General features: G+C 43.1%; 1 protein-coding gene across 2 annotated transcripts in view; it reads right to left on the bottom strand.

The window, feature by feature from the left end:
* The window catches only part of UNC5C (unc-5 netrin receptor C), a 350,903-nt gene that overhangs the window by 12,033 nt on the left and 317,840 nt on the right, over positions 1-21,030 (bottom strand). For both annotated transcript variants that reach the window (XM_024197612.3, XM_024197613.3), the window contains 4 exons: positions 17,977-18,145; positions 14,056-14,289; positions 6,289-6,438; positions 4,602-4,766 (listed from right to left, as the gene is read on the bottom strand). In XM_024197612.3, the coding sequence (XP_024053380.2) occupies positions 4,602-4,766; positions 6,289-6,438; positions 14,056-14,289; positions 17,977-18,145 (718 nt within the window). The remainder of the gene's footprint in view (positions 1-4,601; positions 4,767-6,288; positions 6,439-14,055; positions 14,290-17,976; positions 18,146-21,030) is intronic.

Genomic DNA, 21,030 nt, shown 5'->3' with positions numbered 1-21,030 from the left:
TAACCCTGTAATAGAGGCTGGTATCCTGGAACATGGAAGACACAGAATATAGGTTCTTCAGGGCAGTGGTGACTGGGAGCATCATAGAGGTGGCACTTTCCCTCTCCATCTCCAGGCCAAAGCATACAATGGACAGAGCTCTCAGGGCACTCTGAAAGTTTGGCTGTGGCTCTGTCATTGGCTGCTTGCCTTTATGAAACTCAGGAATATTGCAGGGTTCATAAAGATTTCTGCACAAGGGCCTATTTCTTTGTGGAGAATTGGGGTCTTCTAGAATTAAGGACTGGGCAAAGACTGAAAACCTCCCACTCTCTCATATTTACATATATTATCATGAGTATTCCAGTAGCCCCATCTAAGATCAGATTCCATTGGGGAAGTTTCTGTACAGATACGTAGTAAGACACTCTCCCTGACCTGAAGAGTTTACAATCTAAGCAAAGACATATAAAGGATGGGAGAAAGATGCATTATAATCCCTACTTTAAAGGTAGGAAACTGAGGCACAGAGATATTAAGAGACGTGCCTAAGGCCACACAGGGAATCTGTGGCAGAGCCAGGAATTTGACTTAGATTTCATGTCTCCCAGTTCAGAGTCCTAACCACACAAGGCCATTATTCTTTCCTTAGATGTAGACAACTACACACACACACACACACACACTAGCTTCATCCCAGGCCTTTTGTACTGCAGTCTAGCAGGTTAAGAGCCATCCTATGCATAAGAGGTCACGTGCTTCTTGCCATCAAAACTAGCACAGCAATAAAAGCTAATTCATGTGGTGACAGAGTCCTGCATATCAGCTCTTAGCACTGACTGTCCCTTCCACAGTGGATGTGGGAATGTCACCATGCACCAACAACGACGAGCAATTCTCATGATCCGTAGCCTCGCTAATGAGTGCTATTCTCTCCCTGCATTAATCCCTGATGGACGGAATCACAGCACAAGACAATAGTGCTATTTTTGTTCCCTTTGAAACCATTACCAGATCCTATTACATATAAGCAGAAGATAATTATAGTGTGTACTTGAGTTTCATTAAAGCTACCACCAATTCTTTCACTTCTCTGCTAGGTTAAATCAGAGATTACCTCAATGCAGCACTTATACAGTAATTGTTTATGATAGTAGTTTTACCATCTGTCTTTAATGTTATGTTGTCCCCAGTTGAATATACAACTTTACACCCAATAACCAAGCAGATGTTATGGGTAATGGTGCACATTGTCAGGGCCCTGCAGAATAAGTAACTTTCGGCTGTCATCTCACAGCCCTTCCGAAAGTCACCCACAAGAACTCACTTTCCATGATTTCACAGTACAGAGTTTATCCACTCTCTCTTCTCAGCCAGAATAATGGTTACATTTGAGTAGCTGCTCTAACTATGTAATAATGATGCCTACTCCACTGTAGCTGTGCCTGGCTGATCTTGACCCTTTGACCGATTCCTTTATAGGGATTTATAATAAAGAACATAAAAGGGAGAATAATTCAGGAAGAGGATGGCGGGGTGGGGGTGGGTGTTAAGTTTTAAAAATGAATGTAGCGACTGATAAAAGGTGTCAGCTTGTCAAGCCATGGAGATTGAAGTCCTCTGTCTATCCAGAGAGCATGTACAGCACAGGAAGGTTCAATGCAAACTTCCTGCAAATACCTTGTCCAGTCCTTAAAAGTGGAAAGAAGTACCTTAGGGGTGAGAGGATAGTTCATTCTTCATGCCTTGCAGTCCTTGCCAGGTAGGATGCAATTAGTGCCTTGGGGGGGGGGGGGGGGGGGAGAGTCATTCTGTTTATCTCTCTGATCTAATGATACTTTTGGAGTGCCAATGACCATACTATCCAAGGCACCCTTCATTAGGAACTGGGGATGAAGGCTACCAACATTTTCACATAGGTCAGCAGTCCCTTGATGACAACAATGACTTTTTGGGTCACTACCAACCGGGCGTGACTCTCAGCTGCTGACTTGCAGATAAATGCCTCTCTATTTTCCTTGCCAACTCTCACAACCATCTCATTTACACGGATTTAGTTATTTATTTATCTAAACTATCAGCTGCTTGTGGAGAAACCTCACTGACATTTCTCCCGTCCATCATATCCGGAAGGATCATACTGCAACAGAACCATGAAAGAAATCAATTTCTTTATCCTGGAGGAACTGACAGAAAGTCTTTATGTTGCAGCCATACTATTTGAAGGATCATTTCTCCACAAAGGGGGGGATTTTAACTTCCTTTTCATTTATTTCTATTCCCGATCCACCATCCTTTTCATCAGCCGGCATATGTGCAATCCAGACAGAAGGCAGTCATCAAAGGGACAGACCCCTACCCCTCCCAAATTCTGCTTCTTCTGTTGTTGTTGGAGCTGTACAGTTATTGAACTTTGCAGACCTGCTGGGCCTGGAAAGTGAAAACGCCATCCAAAGCCAGCAAGGGTGAAGCTGTGTGGCTCAGAGATATGGCCTGTGGATTGGAAAGTGCCAGTGGTTGCTATGGTATTGTGACATTCCTTATTAATGGCAGTGGGGCCTTTAACTAAAGATGTTTGTAAGTCAAAGGGCTCATGAAACTCTGGGAGGAAATGGTGACCGCACTGTAGCAGGCTGTGGAAAAGAGAGAGGATGGCTCTGCAGGACAAGCTTATTTCTCTATAGAAGAGGACTATCTTTGACTATGAGCCGGGGAACAAGATATAATCTGTCTGTTATATCATACCATGTACGAGACAAAGGACACGGGAGAAAGACGGCATTTGTTTTGGTGATTATAGTAGGTTTCCTCACCCCTTTCTGGTATCTGAGCCTGGACTCTCCTTTGCCAGACTTGCTCTACTTGTAAAGGTCAGACCATAAGGAGATGTTGACATTTCACCAACTTCAACACGCTGCAACCACTTTTTTACTTATTTCCCTATTATTGCCACATGTGCTTGACTCCTAGACAAATGATATCATTGCTCTCAGTTTCATCATGAGGTTGTGATTTCCTGATGTAAATCTCACAAGGTTTCCACGCTGACTCATACATCATCATTTTCTGATGTTGCACCATTCAAGTTATTTCAGGGCACTGAGTGTCCCGGGCACTTAGCTGGTATGACATGAGACAAGCTTGTTAAAATCCAGATGGATAGCAATTCTCCTCCTTTGTGGGACTCCCATCAGAGGGCTCTGTGGCTAACATGGCTTGGTGTGTGGTCCCACCTTGCTCACAGATGCTGCCAGTGGCTCTTTGTGAAGCAATGGCTGGTCAGAGCGGTAGAATTTGCCCTTATCCTCAACCTCAAAGAATCACTTACCACTAAGTTTTATTGTCCCCAAGCACTAAAGTCCTTCAAGTGCTAAGGTCACCAAAAAAAGGGACCATAGCAGGGTGCCACTACCAAATTCCTGTGTCATCTCCAACACTTTTTCCCCTGTGGTATTAATTTTGGGACACAACAAAGCAAAAGACCCAGCCCCTCATGCTCTTTTCCCTAGGCTGATGCACTCATCCGCTCTCAAATCTACAGATTATCTTCCCTACTGCTGCTCCTGGAGATATTTCCCTTCTGTACCTTCTACATTTCTCCATTCCTCTAGTGACCAAAAGAGTCTGATTTTACATAACAGTCATGACACATATCTGCAAAGTGAGATGTAAGGCTCATCTATTTCCTCAGGCTTTTGCTTTTTTGTGTGATCACGGAAACTTGTTTTAGAGGACCCTGAAAATTGGCACTGGTTCGGTAAATGGTGTATACTGGTTTTTAAAGAACATGTGTGTGCTCAGGGCACATCTGATCGGTGTAATTTAGACATGTATAAATAACTAAATACAGTTCAATATAAAAGAGGACTGGTGCCTTTCAGGAGAATGGGTCATTAGGGTCTGCTAGCCATTTCCATTTCATTGAAATACAGCTCTACTTTTAGTTAGCCGTGGGCAGTTTTATGCAGTACGCCAAGCCGCTGGAACTTGGCAGGAGCAAAGACTGAAGGGAAAGCCTGTTGCATATCTAATGTCTTATGCTTCCTATTTCATAGCAGTTATTGTCAGTGCTCAGAGTGAACTGGTTCATATCGATCCAGCACACTTCTTCCTCATGAGTACTTGGTGCTTCGAGAACTATGGACGTAGGAAGAGTGAGTGGACATCAGGGGACATGACCATCCTATGTTTTATAATGTAAAAGAAGGTGTGCTGAAGAAACAGACCCCCCCGCATGCGCGGGGGAAATAAGAAGCTCCAGGGAGAGACACCAGGAACACACCTACCATTCTTCCCTTGTCCGTTTTGAAGGAAGGATGCTTCCTTCCAGAGGAGGGAGTAGAGAAAAGCCAACTGAGCAGCCAGGAGGCGCATGAGGAAAGAGTGAAGAAGGCAGTTGAATCCACACCTGCTATCTAGCATCCATGAGAAGGGAAAGTACCTACAGCAGTTATGAGAGAGGTTGGAAAGCCTGGTACCTCCCAGCCACCAGGAGGAAGGAGAGAATTAATGGGCACGGCAAACAAGCATAGGGAATGTGGTCAGGTTAAAGGATGTTTGCTGGAAAAGTACTGCCACTTTCCCCCCTCACCGGTCAGTGTGGAAATGGCTGGGCCCTTTACCTCTGACACCGTACAGTTGAGTTGGAAGATCTGTCCTTCTCCTTCGACCTGCCGTACGCAGAGTTTACAAACCAGCTCCAGCGTGCTCAGGCTGAACCTTTCCAGGGTGAAGGTACAATGTAGATTTCTCTGACACCCGCTCCAGATGTGGTAAAAGGGAATTTCCTGCAGGAGGAAAATTAAGGAAAAATTTGAACTGATCCTGGGCATCTACAGTCTTAATGTATCTCAGCAAATTCTCAGCTCATCTCCCAAAAGGCTCTGGAATGAATATGGCAAATGGGGTCATGAGTGTTGTGAGGAGATACTGTGCGGCCTCTCTGAAGAAGACTTGGCTCTGCTCTTCAGGATGGTGGTCCCCAGTCTAGCGTCCCATGAAAAGCATTCACTGCACTGGAGACTAGCAACTGAACCATGCAGTGGAAACAGAATAAAAATAAGCAAATCCTCCCCTTGCCCCTCAGTGATGAGAAACCTTCACAAATCCCAGGATGCTCTGCTGTTCTCCCACACACATTACAAAGGTGGGTGTGTTTGTTTTCCCGCTTCCTTAAGGCTGAACTTGCTGCTTGAGTACAAAGGGCCTGGATCCTCTAAAATGCTTAGTGCAGCCCACAAATCTCAATACTGGGCCCTAGTGGCCAGTGCTGGAAACAGGCTGAAGGGTGCACGTATTTTGGCTGGTAGTAACCCCATGCACTAGCCCAGGGGTAGGCAACCTGCGGCACGCGAGCTGATTTTCAGTGGCACCCACACTGCCCGGGTCCTGGCCACCGGTCCAGGGGGCTCTGCATTTTAATTCAATTTTAAATGAAGTTTCTTAAACATTTTAAAAACCTTATTTACTTTACATACAACAATAGTTTAGTTATATATTATAGACTTATAGAAAGAGACCTTCTAAAAACATTAAAATGTATGACTGGCACGCAAAGCCTTAAATTAGAGTGAATAAATGAAGACTCGGCACACCACTTCTGCAAGGTTGCCGACCCCTGCCCTAGCCCTTGACTCTAAGGCTATGCTTACACTACAGCTTATGTCGGCATAACTTGTGTCACTCAGGGGGGTGAATAAGTCAACGTAAGTTACATTGACAGAAGCATCGGTGTGGACAGCGCTGTCAGCGGAACAGCTTCTCCCGCCGACATAGCTACTCCCGCTCGTGGGGGCTCGAGGAGTTAAGCCAATGGAAGAGCCCTCTCCCGTGGGCTTAAAGTGGCTACATTAGAGAGCATCTGCGCCGCTGTAAACTCTCTAGTGCAGCCGAGCCCTAAGTCCTGTCCTCTCAGCACTGAGTTTTCCTGCCAGAAGCAGATTTTCTGACTGTTCTGATCAATCTCTCTCTCCCAGTGCAGTGTTAAAAGGGAATTTTGATTTTCAGTCCAAATTAAACAAACCATGGCCTGTTATGTGGCCTGGCACTAATGAGGATGGTTAAAATAAACCAAGCCCTTTACTCCTCTCCACTGCTCAAATAAATTGAAAATACACACTGTGTGTAACAGAGGGGAGAGGGCTGGTTATGGGCATCAGCCTCAAGACCTTCAGCGTACAGGAGCCTGAACAGTCACTGTGTCTCATTTTTAAAAGAGCACTGCGCAACTGTGTATTGCTACGTCTTTTTAAGCCCTTCTGTTCTGACCCATGCATTTCAGCCATCATCCAGGCATTCTGTCATTTTTACCTGGTATTTAGCCAGCAATTTGCTCTTCCAGAGAGAATGGGCAATGTCATGAATGGACAGACGGAGGTTATGGGTGCTTCCCTTAAAATGCAGAGCCTTTGGTTCTTCCAGTAACTGTCCTCCCATCTGCCTCTCCAGCTGTAGAACTTCCTAAGATTCAGTAAGAACGATAGAAAGTGGTCAGCTTGTGATCAAAGAGACATTATATACAAATGTGCCATGAAAGGACATGCTATACTTCTGCTCCCTGAAGATCAGCTGCAGCGGACGAGGTAATCGGTATAACAGGGAAGAGATGCACACACACATTGTAAGGTAAACACACATCTATTACAGGAAAGACATTTGTATGAAGGGGTCTGAGAATAATCACACACATCACTCTTATGGCTTTACATCACACTTCTAGTGCAAGAACACAAATACAGCCTGTATTATCCAGGAGAACTGCACACACCCATATTTCCTTTTAGGAAATACATGACATGACAGGCTGGGTCCCATGTTCGGCTTGCTTAATTGCTTGAGAGAGTCTAGGTCAAAGCACACAGGCAATGGTTGCATATTGATAAAGCGTCACCCTGGACACTGCACACCCTGAGGGCACTTAATAGCAACTTTAATGTGTTGCCTTCAAGAACTCCTACCCATGAAGATGTGGTCCAATCAATATACAACTGGTGATTGGCACCAACCAATCAGATTATCCCTGTGAATCAGAATATGCAACAGAAATAAGAAACCTGTTTGTCACAGGGCTATTATTACCTACTGAAAAAATGCAAAACAGTAGAGAGAACATTGTGATAGAGAGGTGTGTATCTAAGCGTGAAAGCACAGTGGTTCAGAGAGCGACTGGAACAGTGACTGATCAATAGCTGATGAGAGACAGGGGAGAAAGGCTTTTGCTCTGATACACAAAATTAATAATATGCCTATGAGTAATGACACTTCCAGTGAATACTGGGCCTCCTCTCCATCTCTGCATGCTACCCACAATGACATATAGGCCAGCCACTGGCAATGTATATGAAAGACGAAAGCACAAATGTACATATGCTGCTTTTGTACATAAACCCAGCCAGAGACATGATCGCCACACATGCACTAGCTTTGACATATACACAAAATGTGTCATGCACATACAGGTGCACACCGAGCATCACACACCAACAAGAAATCAGGGGCTTTTGAAACCAAGAAGAGAAAGTAAAAGATGGGGTAATTGAAGTTGCTTCCACTTCAGCTGTGAGGCATAATAAGCTGATGTTGATCACATTCAGTATCTAGTTAGCATAATAGAGAAAGCTGATGTCCCCAACGAACCTGGCACCTGACAAATTCTAAAGCTAAAATGATGTTTGTTTATCAGCTATTAGAATAAAAGAAACATAATTAGAAACCTTTTAGATTAAGGCTGTGCCAATCAATCAGTTCCAGCTTCTTTCCACTGTGCCCTAATTACCTCATCAAGATGTCTAAAGAGCAATCGATAGTAATTATCTGATTACTATAGATCTTCATTATGTTCAAATTATCTCTCTGGGATGTCTAAAAGAAGATTCATGGTATTTTGTGCAGTAATTGTACCTACCAACGTCTCAAGCATACATATTGGCACATATGGTTAAACAACAGACACTGAGAAGGCCTATGTGTGAATAGCAATTTTGACTACACTCATCTATTTTCTCCAATACTGGAGTTGGGGCTGCAGCGGGAGCTGCCAGTGCTCAGTATTGCTAGCGTGAAAAGAAGACACTGTAGATTTGGCTATCTAAGTTTAGGCATACAAGCTTGGAAAGATTGGTCTTTCTCCCTGTAGGCATGTATGGGAATGGAAGAAACCCACTGTAAACCTCTGCTGAAAGAAGCGGAGGCTCAAATTCAGGCTAAACCAAAGAAACTGAGAATGGGGAGAAGAAGGGATACCCAGTTCATCTCCTGCCTTTTGGCAGGCCGGTACAGAAATGTTGTGTGGCCTTAAGACCTTATCTGTACTACCTTTACTCCATGTATTGCATTACTTGCCTCTTTGGCTGTTTGTTCTACACAGCTATGACCTTCTAAGAGAAGAAACCCTCAGCCTGTGCCTTTCCATCTTTAGTTCCAAATCCCGGCCATTAAGTCTGCCTTTTCAAAGAAGTAAGAACAGGCTCTCACCTTATTCCTCTCAATGCCCACTGGCAAAGGATTCCTGTCATGCAACAGCAACTCCTATGCAATTCCTGACAAACTCATTACACCTAACAGATTGCTGTCTTAGGGTAGGTCTACACTTACCCGGTAGTTCAGCGGCGAGCGATCGAACTTCTGGGTTCGACTTATCGCGTCTTGTCTGGACGCGATAAGTCGAACCAGGAAGTGCTCGCCGTCGACTGCGGTACTCCAGCTAGACGAGAGGAGTACCGCGGAGTCGACGTGGGAGCCTGCCTGCCGCGTGTGGACCGAGGTAAGTTCGAACTAAGTTACTTCGAACTTCAGCTATGTTATTCACGTAGCTGAAGTTGTGTACCTTAGTTCAAATGAGGGGGTTAGTGTAGACCTGGCCTTAGTATTTATCTATAAAGAAAGTTGCAAATGAAAGCTTATCTGATACTGGCCATAATAAATAGTGTCAGAAATATGGGGTTATTCAAGAAGTTGTAGGTATGTACCAAAAATATGTATAAACTATGTAAGCAGGCAGGATAGATAAACGGGTTTTTCACAGACAAAGGAATGTTGATTTGCCCATCTGCCTAGGTCTCCAATGTCAACCAAGCACTGTGCAGGTCAACACAAACCAAGCCTCATTTGCATATTAAGCAACGGGAAAAGCAAGTTAACAGGAGAACAAGAAAGACAATATGGTGTCAGCACATCAAAAAACAAACAGTGGGGGAGAAGACCTTTGTCTGGAGGGTACCTTTCGAGGGGATATATTTCAAAGGTTTTCTGGTCTATGAGGCGAAGGAAAAGGAATGCTGTGGTGGTCCATCACTGAGGGAGCAAAAAGGATAACCCTTTTTGTATCCATGAAAGCTGGAACCTTTTAGTATCCATAAAAGCTGGAGATGCCGGGAGTTTAGTTGAGAAACTGAACTTAGACAAAGATTTTAGCCTGCTAAAGTTAAGTTTAGTCTCCTAGAAGCATATTATACTTTTGTTTTATTTGTAACCGTATCTGTTCCTACTACTCTTGCTCACTGTCACTTGACTAACTATCTTGGTTAATAAACTTCTCTTTGTTTATCTCCAGCAACTGTCTCTTTTGCTAATGCAGAGGGGTAACAAGATCAATCCATAATTCTGGGTGCCTGGGAAAGTGTCTCTCACCGCCTTGTATAAGCACCTTGATGACACCAGTAATAAGATATGAACTTATACCCTCTTAGGTGTCTTCTTGTTGGGGTTGAATAAAATACATCTTTGCTCAGCAATGGCCCTAATTCAGCATCCTCACGCCGACTAGGTAAGCAAGATACGAGCTACCAATATTTTGAAGCTGCCTTCTAATTAAAGCCACAGCAGGAAGAACTTACATTTAATAAAAGTTTGTGGCTTCAAAAAGAGGTAAAAGCAGTTTGGCATGCCTGTTAAATTGTGATCTGCTTCCTCGATACAGTGTGGTAGCTGTCTTGCAGACCCGTCTCTTCTGTGATTGCCATATTGAGAAAAGGTGCTCAGCAGAGTGACAGGAGCCGTTTAAACGGATAGACAGGAGTAAAGCAGTGATTCGCAAGCACTTCCAATCTGTGACCCCATATTACAACCGAAACATTTCAGATCTCCCCTCACATCTAATCATAAAGAAAGGGGCAGAGGGTGTGATCCCCCCAAAACCTGTTTGCAACTCCCTTGGGGGTCACAACCTTCAGGAGTGAAGGAAACTCTCCTATGGATCAACATTAAAGCAGGAGTCAGCAATTCTGCTTCACAAACAGAAGGAAAAGAAATAAGCAGATTTCACAATAACCAAGCCATTATTTGTGACAAGTCATTAGACTCCCCAGACTGCTCAGGCAGTTTTGGGAGAGAGAGCTTACTCTGCATGATTAGAGGGGAAAGCTGTTGGATAAATACAGCACTGTGCTTTCTAGAGCAACTGCTCATCGTCCCTTAGTAATTGTTGGGATGGATACAGTACGTGTCAGATTTCTTATTTCTAAATAATAATAGAATGCATTTGGCCGACTATTAAAATAAATACATACACCCCTAAAAAGGCTCCCCAAACCTCAGACATTCCAATGTGAAAACATTTCCTATATCCATCAGCATAGAGCTGTTGGTCTATTGACACGTTCCTGGCTCCCACCAAAACTGCAAGAGGAAACTGCCTCCACTCTGCTTCCCACCCCCCACCTACTCCTCTTTAACAGAGGTGCTGGAATAATTCTTATAGTGGGGGTACTGATTATAGAAACCATAGAAACCATGGATTTGGTGTTTGTTATTACTACTTCAAGCCAGGGGGTGTGGCAGCACCTCTAGTTCCAGCACTACTGCTCTTTAATGTTACTAAATTCAGCTCTGCGGAATGCAGATTCAGCAACCTCTCCTCTGGGATGTGAGGAATTCCAACCCATGTCTCGCCTGCCACTTCTCTGATCTACCCCAGTCCCAAATCACTATTATTCCAGACACCCTTCAAATCTCTGTCAAAGTTCTGAGCAGTCCTTGTTCCTATTCTCCAACTTTCCACCCAAACCCTCAAGATCCCCTGAAACAACCACTATTCTTCCAGTTATAGACTGGATCCCTTAATTATTATTATTATTTATTTGTATTGTTGTAGTGCTAGGTGGCCCCAATCATGGATCCAGGCCCCACTGTGCTAGGCACTGTACAAACACATAAGAAAAAGAGGGCCCCTGTCCCAAAGATCTTATAATCCACTTTTTGCAGCCCCTCAGTGTTGCCCCTCAATCAGCCAGAAGAGCTGCCATAACGAAAGCATTCCTTGCCCCTGTCATTCTGCAGAGCAAAGGATTGGGACCCAGACATCAAACCCTGATCTCATGCCTGGCAGTGCAAAGTGCTGCCATTGAACCAAGCCCCACAACACAGTTTTTGGTTATCTTCCATGCTTCACCCTTAATCTTTGTGGTAGAATCTATCACACAGGGCCTAGCCAGATCAAAATACATTGCAAGGCCTCATTCACAGCCCTTCATTCTGAGGCCAACCTACTTTTTCCCTTCCAAAGACTCTTTGTTTTCCACAAAACTGTGGTTGAAGTGTTCATCCTCTGCTGAAGAAAGCAGATGATGCTAATATCACTCTGTGGACAGGAGGCCACGAGGCACTTGTTCACAAGTCTCTGTCAACTGTTGCCCACCCTTGTACGCCCAAACATGTTATCGTTGGTTCATGATAGACCCAGAAGGACTCTTCAGATCTGACTCCAGAAGACACAACACTGCCAACACTGAGCCCTTTGTAGTACATTCTGAATAAATAACTGAGAGCTGGAGAGGAAGTGCGGGATTAACCACCAAATTACAAACCAATCTTGCATTCCGACATCCGAACATCAACACAATCTCTCCAGGGATTTATCCTCGGTAAATTTCTCTCTCTTCCATTCATTATCACTGCATGTTATAAAGGATTTTCTCTCCATTTTACTCAACTGTTCTTGTGATCCTTTGCACAGTCTTATTTATTCAGGTGAACTTTACTGGACAGAGTTCCAAATGCTCAAATAAACATGAAAAAAATTCCACTGAACGGTGTCTAATTGAATTCAACCATCTCCTGTTGCCCAAGCTTTCTACTCTGAAACTCACAGCAGCATTCAAACAGCTTCAGTATTTGCTACAAGGCAGCTTTGAATCACTTATTTTCACCTCAGAGCCTAATAAACCAATAGAAAATTCCATTAAGACCACGTAGACCAAAGGGAATAGAGGCATAAGGGTGTCTTGGCTTTTGGAGATCCTCAGCCTGGTTGGTACAGAAGTCCCTTTTTTCAACTTTTAAAGAAAAAGAAATCATACGATGATAAAATAATTATTGTTTCCAAAGGGGTTCAGCTCTGACAAAATCATAATTCTCTAGATCAAGTTCCCAGACGCTTTATAAACAAACCCAATGCTGAGCATCAGACCACGGTATGCTAGTCTCCACTCCACTCTTCAGTCCACTGCTTTGCTAAATTTCTCATAGCTATAGAAAGTACTCCCACCACTCCAGTGACAAACATTACAAACTGTAATGTCCAGGAAGACATGATACTAAACAGCATTTGAGATGAAAATGGAATTTTCCAGCCACAGTGAAAGTCAACACTCTGAGAAACACAAACATCTCCCATATTGAGGCAGTGTGTGCGCACATGTTATGTGGCTTGTTTCTAAGTAAAGCTGTTAACATTGTTCTTCTGTACACAACACACAATTCATGCTGCTTAGATATCACTGACAGTGCCGCTAATCAGTTAGCGTTAGGTTTTGAACTCTTCTTGCTACCTAGATGGCATCTGTAGATCTGGTTATGATTACAGAAAATCTTTCAATAACCTACATTCATACATATATGTGCACAAGTTAGTATATTTATTATAATAAGCATCTGTCTTTATATGTCTATTATAGGTACTATATATACACATGTATACATAGTTATGTATACCCACACAATGTATGTGTAAACTTATGTATATGCTCGAGTTGTATACAGAGAAAGTTAGGTACACAGCTGTAGAAAGCAATAGCCTTGATGTATTTCAGCTGCAAATTCTCAGCACAAAAACAGCACACAGACAGGTATAACAAAGCAATATAAAAGCAGGCAGATATTAATGACCCAGGAACTTCTTTTATCATTATCAGCTATTTACAAAGAGGTATTTATACATTTCATCATCTCGGGGGAGCTGGCACTTACCATTAAAAATACATGAATAACGAATGAAGCCCTTGTGCACCTTATGGCCCTTTAATAATGCAAAAATCTCAGAATTCAGGTTATGATCCACGTAAACAAAGGAACAAAGAATGCTGGGGGGAAAATTAGTTTAGCATTTGAGTGAAATCATTACGCAAAGGACAACCTGGGGTTTGGGTTTTTTTTTCTTCTTTCCCTTTCTATAAAACAATGTCTTGTTGTCAAGTTCTTCCTCCAAACAAAAAATAAATAAAATAACAATAAAATGATTTAAAAATGATCTAGAACAGGGGTTCGCAAACTTTTTTTGCTTGGCCCTCCTTTGGAAATATTTCAGGCTCTGACCTCTCCAACCCCCACAAAAAGTGGTAGCAAGCTTAGCTACCATATATACTCATAGGGGCACTAAATGAAGCATGTAATCATTATCCTTTCTCTTCAAAGATGCTGAAGCCTTTCAAAAAGTGGAAAGTAGTGTTACCATATTTCAAGTTCCCAAAAAGAGGACACTGCTGGGAGGAGGGGGAACTGGAGGTGGGGGTACAGCAATAGTATATCATACCACCTTTACTTCTGCGCTGCTGCTGGCGGCAGCGCTGCCTTCAGGGCTGGGTGCCCGACCAGCAGCTGCCACTCTTTGGCCATCCAGCTCTGAAGGCAGCGCATCCGCCAGCAGCAGCACAGGAGTAAGGGTGGCAGTACCATATCATCTTGCACACACCCCTCTCCATAATAGCCTTGAGATGCCCTTTTGAATCAGGACCTCCAGTTTGAGAAATGCTGATCTAGGGAACATAAATTACAAGCAGCTGCACACTAATGTAGGGTCTATTCACTTTCACTGCAATTACTGCAATCCTGCTAGAGCTAGATGGTAAAGCAGATGGCATTTACCTTCAGGGCATCCTGAGTGTCATCCAAGCAGTAGACTCGGATGCTGTATTCCAGCGATGAGCAGGAGAGCGGCCCGAAGATGGCCAGCTTGAGACGTTTTGCTGCTGCTTTGGTGGTTGACTGTCCCACCAGGGCGTAGGTGCTAAGTGTTTCTGTCAGGATATGGCAGGATTCTGGGTCTAGCTGGATGTAGCATGGAGTGGTGAAGTTCTCCTCTCCAACCATCACCACGTCCTAAGGGATAAACAGGCAGAGTTAGAGAGCCCAGGCCAGACACCAGAGAAGCCCATTTGTTTTGCATTAATCAGGATTGGGGTAGGGGCCAGACAAAGCCTACTCAGAGATAGGGCCTTGACTGCAGAACTCCATTGCCATAGATGCTCATGCAAATCCCAGAATTTATCTTAAGTCCTTCCTGTCTGGGTCATTTTATTAATCAACATTTAACATTCCTCTGCTTCTAGATTCCCTTCTGGGCTGGTACAGGGAGATGGAGCTGTGTGCTGATGGTTTATAACTGCCATTGGCTACATAAAATTTATGATTGTTTTATGTGCAGCATGTAGGTGCTTTTAAAGTGATGAGCAGAGCAGGGCAAATTATGTAAAATATCACGAAAATTTTGCAGGAAAAATGCAACAACATTTGTTGAATGACCTATCTGAGGAATATTATTTGACCAGCTCCAGACATGAGCACTCAATACATTATCTAAGTGAATAATAAGAGTCTTAATTTCTTAATTTTCATAATCAGTGGTTTTAGAACTCAGACAGAAGTAACCTCAGTGATTGCTGAATGCCACATGTACAAAGAATATCACCTGCTGCTACATCAGAATAATCCCCCATGACAAGACTGCCAGGCCAAGGCAAAACACATACAAATCAAATACAAACAGACGCTTTTTCACCTTCTTCCCTCTGCTTAGAAGAAAACAGCCCCCATGCCATTTCCCCCATTGAAAACTGTACGTTATAGTCTCCACGTGGCACAATGTACTTTAAATAATTGGCAAAAATAAATAAAAGGTGATAGTAATAGATTGTGGTTCTGCAAAAGCAGCTCTGGGCTGCATGAGGCTCTGCAGAACTCAACCACCCTGTGTTTGCTGTCATGAGGTGAGGAGCAGGTATCTGGCAGCGGACCGAGCAGCTGGATTCAACCCGAGTTTGGGAGCAGATTCAGGATCCCAGGCTAAGGAAGGGCGAATGCAGCACATTTGCAAAGGTGACATCACCTTCTCAAGGGCAGAAGAGAGGTTGCCATCTGCAATGCTGATTATACCCCCTCTACTGGCCGCGTCATGAAACAGTTGTGTTGGCCCTGGCAGGAACTCCTTGCCTACGGCAATCTAAGCATCTGTTGGGGGATAGAGATGGAAGAGCTGTTCCAGAAGAGAGAAGATGAGACTCACTGTACTGGAGCCACAGACCTTGTGGACTCTGCAGGCAGCATGCAAGCACAGGTTTGGTGTCAGCATGGGTACCTCCAGCAGGGCAACAGCTCTTTCAAGGACAAAAAGGGAGACTGGAGGAAAAAAATCAGGGGATGCCAGCAATGAACACAAAACAAATAAGAAACATATGTACAGTGCTGGGAGATACTCCACTGGAGTGCAGATTAGTCAGCTAGATGTGCATGAATTCACTGGCCCAGAAACGATCCCAGTGTGGAGAAAAGCTCATGCCACAGGCAATATTCTTTCAAGGATAACCCTGGAAATGGGTCCTTGCTGCTGTCAGTCCAGGTGCCCATGTCAGTCACACTGCCCTCATTAGAACCTACTCAGAGGAGGAAGTCAGAGGGTGCCAAATTTCATGAGAGAGACAGAACTGATGATGGCAACAAAACAGGCTTTTCAGAAGCAAACAAGTCTGCCAGGAGAATGGTTAGGGGAGGTGGGGTCTGACAAAATGTACATACAATGTAGATACCTCCACTGTCTCTTCCTGTTAAAATAAGAAACTCTTGGCACAGGAGCATTGTACCACTTCCTTAACCCTTGGATCCAGTTACTTCAGGCATTACCAGCACTGACTTCAAGCATCCCGTTAAGCTCCTCAAGGTGTGTTTTGCCCTAATACTCTATGAGTCTGTAATGCTGCATTCTGGTTGCATGCCTCAGATCAAGAAGCAGTGATACACCAACAGTCTGAGCAGCTTACTGCACTCTGAGAATAGCGAGGAAGAGAGATGGACTATACTCAATATTAAATACACTCAGATAGCCCAGGTCCTGCAGCTGAGGATTGTTTGCAGCATTGTTATCATCTGTTACCCTGTTGAAAACAGCAATACAAACTAGGGAGGTAGGAACCAGTTTGGAAAATACATTCCCTCTTCTAGAATTGATCCAGAACTGACTTTTTCCCAATATTTTTCATTTGTCCTTTCTTTCTTCCTACCTTCTCCCCGCATCACTTCACCATTGTGGCCAGCTAAGACTCATAGACTCATAGACTTTAAGGTCAGAAGGGACCATTGTGGTCATCTAGTCTGACCTCCCGCATGATGCAGGCCACAAAAGCTGACCCACCCACTTTCCCTTAACTCAGCTGTTGAAGTCTCCAGATCGTGATTTAAAGACTTCAAGTCGCAGAGAATCCTCCAGCTTGCGACTGAAACCTGACGTGTCGGAATCCCACAAAGAAGCCATTGTGCTTCTGTATCTAGCCAACCAGAAGCAGGAGGTATTAAACCTCTCTTGAGAACACATGTCTTTATGAAACTGCTTAAGTGGTATTCTTGGTTTGGCCAAAGATTCAACCTTTAGATTTTTATCCACACCGAGTCCAAACTCTAAACCTTTTGTGTAATGCAAGCTAAGTTTACAATGTTTTAAAAGAGACTTCTAAGGAAAAGTGTATTTCCATTAACAAGTGAGTTGGATTCCTCCAATGGGTAATCAATAGTTTTCCTGTCATTTGAACTGTAACCTGAAAATGGCACTGCCATTTACTATTATGAGTTTTGGCACACAGTTTTAGTATTAGTGAAAGTCTATATTTATAGAAAACCAGTCCTTATATATCAGCTGTAAAACTATTTGCTGTTTATCCCTGGTTCATATTGCACAGATATTTCTTTCTCTGTCTCAGACAAAGCACTGAAGTGTTACAAGCTCCTTCTGTATTGCAGGGCATGTTCAATGTCTCTTGTTTGGTAGCCAGGGAAAAGGAAGATGAGATAAATCTAAAAAGACAGGTTTAATTCCAATCCTCCTGTTTGTGTGCACTCGTTTGAAATAGCACGCATTGACCAGGAGCGCTCCTCAGTACAGAGCAAACTACAGAGATAGGGGAAGAGAGGAGCTAAAGAAAAATACAAGCAACCTTCCATGAAGATTCAAGATGAAACTCACTGTCCTTAAGTGCTGTGGCAAGCTGGCAGCCCTAGGGTTAAATATTTCTCTTGTGCATGAGACCAGCCTGGTGAAGGTTACGTTCTCAAAGGGTAAATCCACCTGGTCGTTAACAAAGCAGAGCCAGGCAGAAAGCACTGTGCAAGTTTCCCCCAAACAAGGCTGTTGATGTACCCCCAGGCCTCTTTTGAGCAGACCTGGCTAGTCATGCTGAATTGTGCCACGATATTCATTTTATGTCACAAACAAAAGTGCAATAAAGACTGGGTCAGATCCCCACGTCCATTTCACTTTTGATCTGAATTATATTTTGAACTGAGTTATCCAGAGCTGAGAGGCCTGTGCTCCCCAGTGCACCAGGTAACTATTTCCAGTGCTTGTATAACCACACAGATACCCGAGGGCACTGCTGAGTCGATTGCCAGCAAAACGTTTCACCCATGAAAATCCCAAACTTTAGGCATCACAGTTATACGTATATGTTTGGGGTTTTTTTTTTGAGTGCTGTGTTCAGTCAGGGCATATGCTGGAAGTCTGTGATTTCACTGTGAACTCACCTCCCACTGTCCCTGGGCTGCTTGGTTCTTCAGCTGGATCTTCCAGTCCTCTGTGTTTGGCTCTGCGCAATGGTGCATAGTTAGAATGACAGGCCGTGTCAGCAACGCTCCTGGAGGCCCACAGCTCACCACGGGGGTCAAAAGGGTTTGACTGTCTTCCACTGGTGGCCTGACAAGATTACGGAAAGACGTGTTTGTTTGTTAGCTGAATTTAAAGGGCCCCAGATGCAGCCAAAGTAAAGAAAAGGTCCTTGTCGCAAAAGGATTGGAAACACACACTCACAGATTTCCATTTTCACAAACATTTTTGTAAAAAGCACCTGTTTGTTGTGGCGGGGAGAATAAAGAGCAAACAACACCTCATTTTTACAGAGCGCCCTTCATTCCTAAGGATCCCCAAAGATGTGCCAATCATATACACAGGCATCATTTCACTCACCAGTGAAATGCAGCCACCAGTCTTTAACATAGAAAAAAGGTGAATGTGGGCTCTTGAAAGCACCATGAGTGAGAATTTTTCACTTCCTAGACAAGAAGAATCATAGAACACAGGAAGAGTATGAAGTAGTGACTACATCTGAGACATCATGAGATGATTCTTGTAACTGGAGTGTCCATATACTACGGGCACACTTTAAAAAAAATGCATTCTGGTTTTAGATCCACCAATATTCTAGTATGATTACCAGATCCAGTAATATTCCCTTAAATGAAAAGGGAGAATTTTGCTAGAACCAGTAATATATCTACAACCAGAATGAACTTTTTAAATGTGCCCACGGTGGATAGATGTGGTGTGTATGAGAGAAAGAAAAAAAGGAAGAAAAGGTGAAGGGATAGGTGCAATATGTCACGCATACTTACAAGACTAGCAATATACAATGTGACAACGAGGAGGGTGGTAGTGAAATATTTGCAATGAGGGTTGTGGGAAAAAAGAACTGGGGGGCCTTCCTTTTAATAGCCAAAATAATTCTAAAGGCCTAAAATCGGACCCTCTAACAGAGGTCTGTTATGCTGACTGCCCTTACAAAAAACAGTACAGGCCAGGGCCTGAACAAGACTAAACTACAGAGTTCTCTGCCAAATTCGGTCAAGGGTTGTGGCCAGAGGAGGGAGGGAGAGTAAACAATGCAAGAGACCTCTGCACATAATAACTGCTTTAGCAACATAATAACCGCTTGTTTATGAAATATAATAACCGCTTAATATGAAGAAATTGCTTTGCAAAGGCCAACTTCTCCTGTAGTTCTAGCTATCTGCAAAATCAGCCAATCATATATCTTCTTCGGGCGTCCTTTGTTAACCCCCTATGCCCATAACCGTAAAACCCGGAAAGATGATATGTACTCTAACGGGAAAGGTGCCAAGTAACACCCATAATGGAAAACACCAAGTGACCCCTTACCTAATATGTACCCAATTCTCGTAAAATAATAAGGAAGGTGCCGGGAATAGGGGGGCTGACCTCAACTTTAATTTCTCGTAAATGATGTATAATTTGTACTGTGCTTGCGGTTTGACGGAATAAAGGCAGTCTGCGCTAGGTGTGGTAATCTTCGGATTGCTACCACCAACGCGTTGGTATGTATTGCAATAAAGGCCTCAGGTTTGAGTCTGTGAACTAAAATCAATGTGTGGGTGATTTTTCCACGACAGGGTAGAGTAAATTAAAAACAAAGGAGAATTTGTAGTGGGCTTTAGCAATGGACCACTGGGAGTGGATGAGAGGAATGTAAAAAAAAATGAATCCCAGAATAACTACTGGGAGTTTAAAACCACAGGATACTGTACTCATGAGTGACTTTAGCCAACCAAACATCTGGTGGCTGACAAAGATAGCGAAACATGGATCGTCAAAGACATCCCTAAATTATATAGAGGACAAACTCATGATCCAAAAATCAGAAAATCCAACCAGAGGATAAGCCATCCTGGATGTAGTTCTTATAAACAGGGAGGGAATGAATGCGAGTGTGAAGCCAAAAGGGCTTAGTGCAGCTAAGCTACTTGAATTTAACATCGTATGCAATGAGTTCACAGGACCCTGGGTGGCTCACTGTTGAGTCCTCTAGGTCCAGTTCTGAAAACACTTAATCATGTATGGACCTGTATTCATGTAAGCATTGCCATTGATTTCTTTGGGACTACTCATATTAGCAAAAGTATGCATGTGTGTAAGTGTCTGCAGAATCAAGACCTTTGTCTCAACCAAAAAAAAAAAAAAAAAAGCTAAAAATAATGTAAACCTTGGGTAAAATTTTCAGAAGAGTCTATGTGATTTAGGATCCCAAGTCCCATTTTCAAAAGTGACTCAGGCACCTAGGTGATTCAGGCACCATTAAAGCCAAGTTTTGAAAGTCACTTTTGAAAATGGGACTTAGGTGCTTTAGAAAATTCTACCCCTTGTCAGTATAGTTATTGGTAAAAAGCAGACAAATGAAGGCTGAGAGGAAAAGCTGAAATCTATATAAAACAGCAAATCCAGATTATATATATATATATATCTGTGTGTCCTATGAGAATTAGCTAATGAATTTACTAAACTAATGGTAATTATTTTTGAAAAGTCATGGACTGAAAATTAACAAATGTAGTTCCTATCTTTCAAAAAGAGTAAAATACAACAATTCTGTCAACTATCATCTGTTAGCCTGGTTGTTTTGACATGGCAAAACAAAAACCAAATAAACTCCTGAACAACCAACCACTTATGGGGAAAAAAACTCCTGGTGAATTTTGTAGGAGTCTGTTCATAGATTTCATTGGGAGCTGAATAAGTCCCTTACAAAACACACACAAAAAATCACGAGGTCACATTTTCAACAAAATATTCCTTATTTTTCAATAAATAACATTTAAATAATTTCGCAGTAAAGAACTAATACATTAAACCATTCAGACTTATGTTTCTCTCACATACTTCACTACAATACTTTGGATATTAGTGGATTCAGATTTGTAAAAACTCCTGGAGGAGTCTTCTCAGTAGGTTAAAAACACCATGTGTCAAGGCTGGATCCCCACTTTGAACTTTAGGGTTCAAATGTAGGG

The sequence above is a fragment of the Terrapene carolina genome, unplaced genomic scaffold (assembly GCF_002925995.2).
Source record: "Terrapene carolina triunguis isolate 2854851 unplaced genomic scaffold, T_m_triunguis-2.0 Scaffold789, whole genome shotgun sequence".
NCBI lineage: Eukaryota > Metazoa > Chordata > Testudines > Emydidae > Terrapene > Terrapene triunguis.
This window is presented reverse-complemented; position numbering and strand designations above follow the sequence as displayed.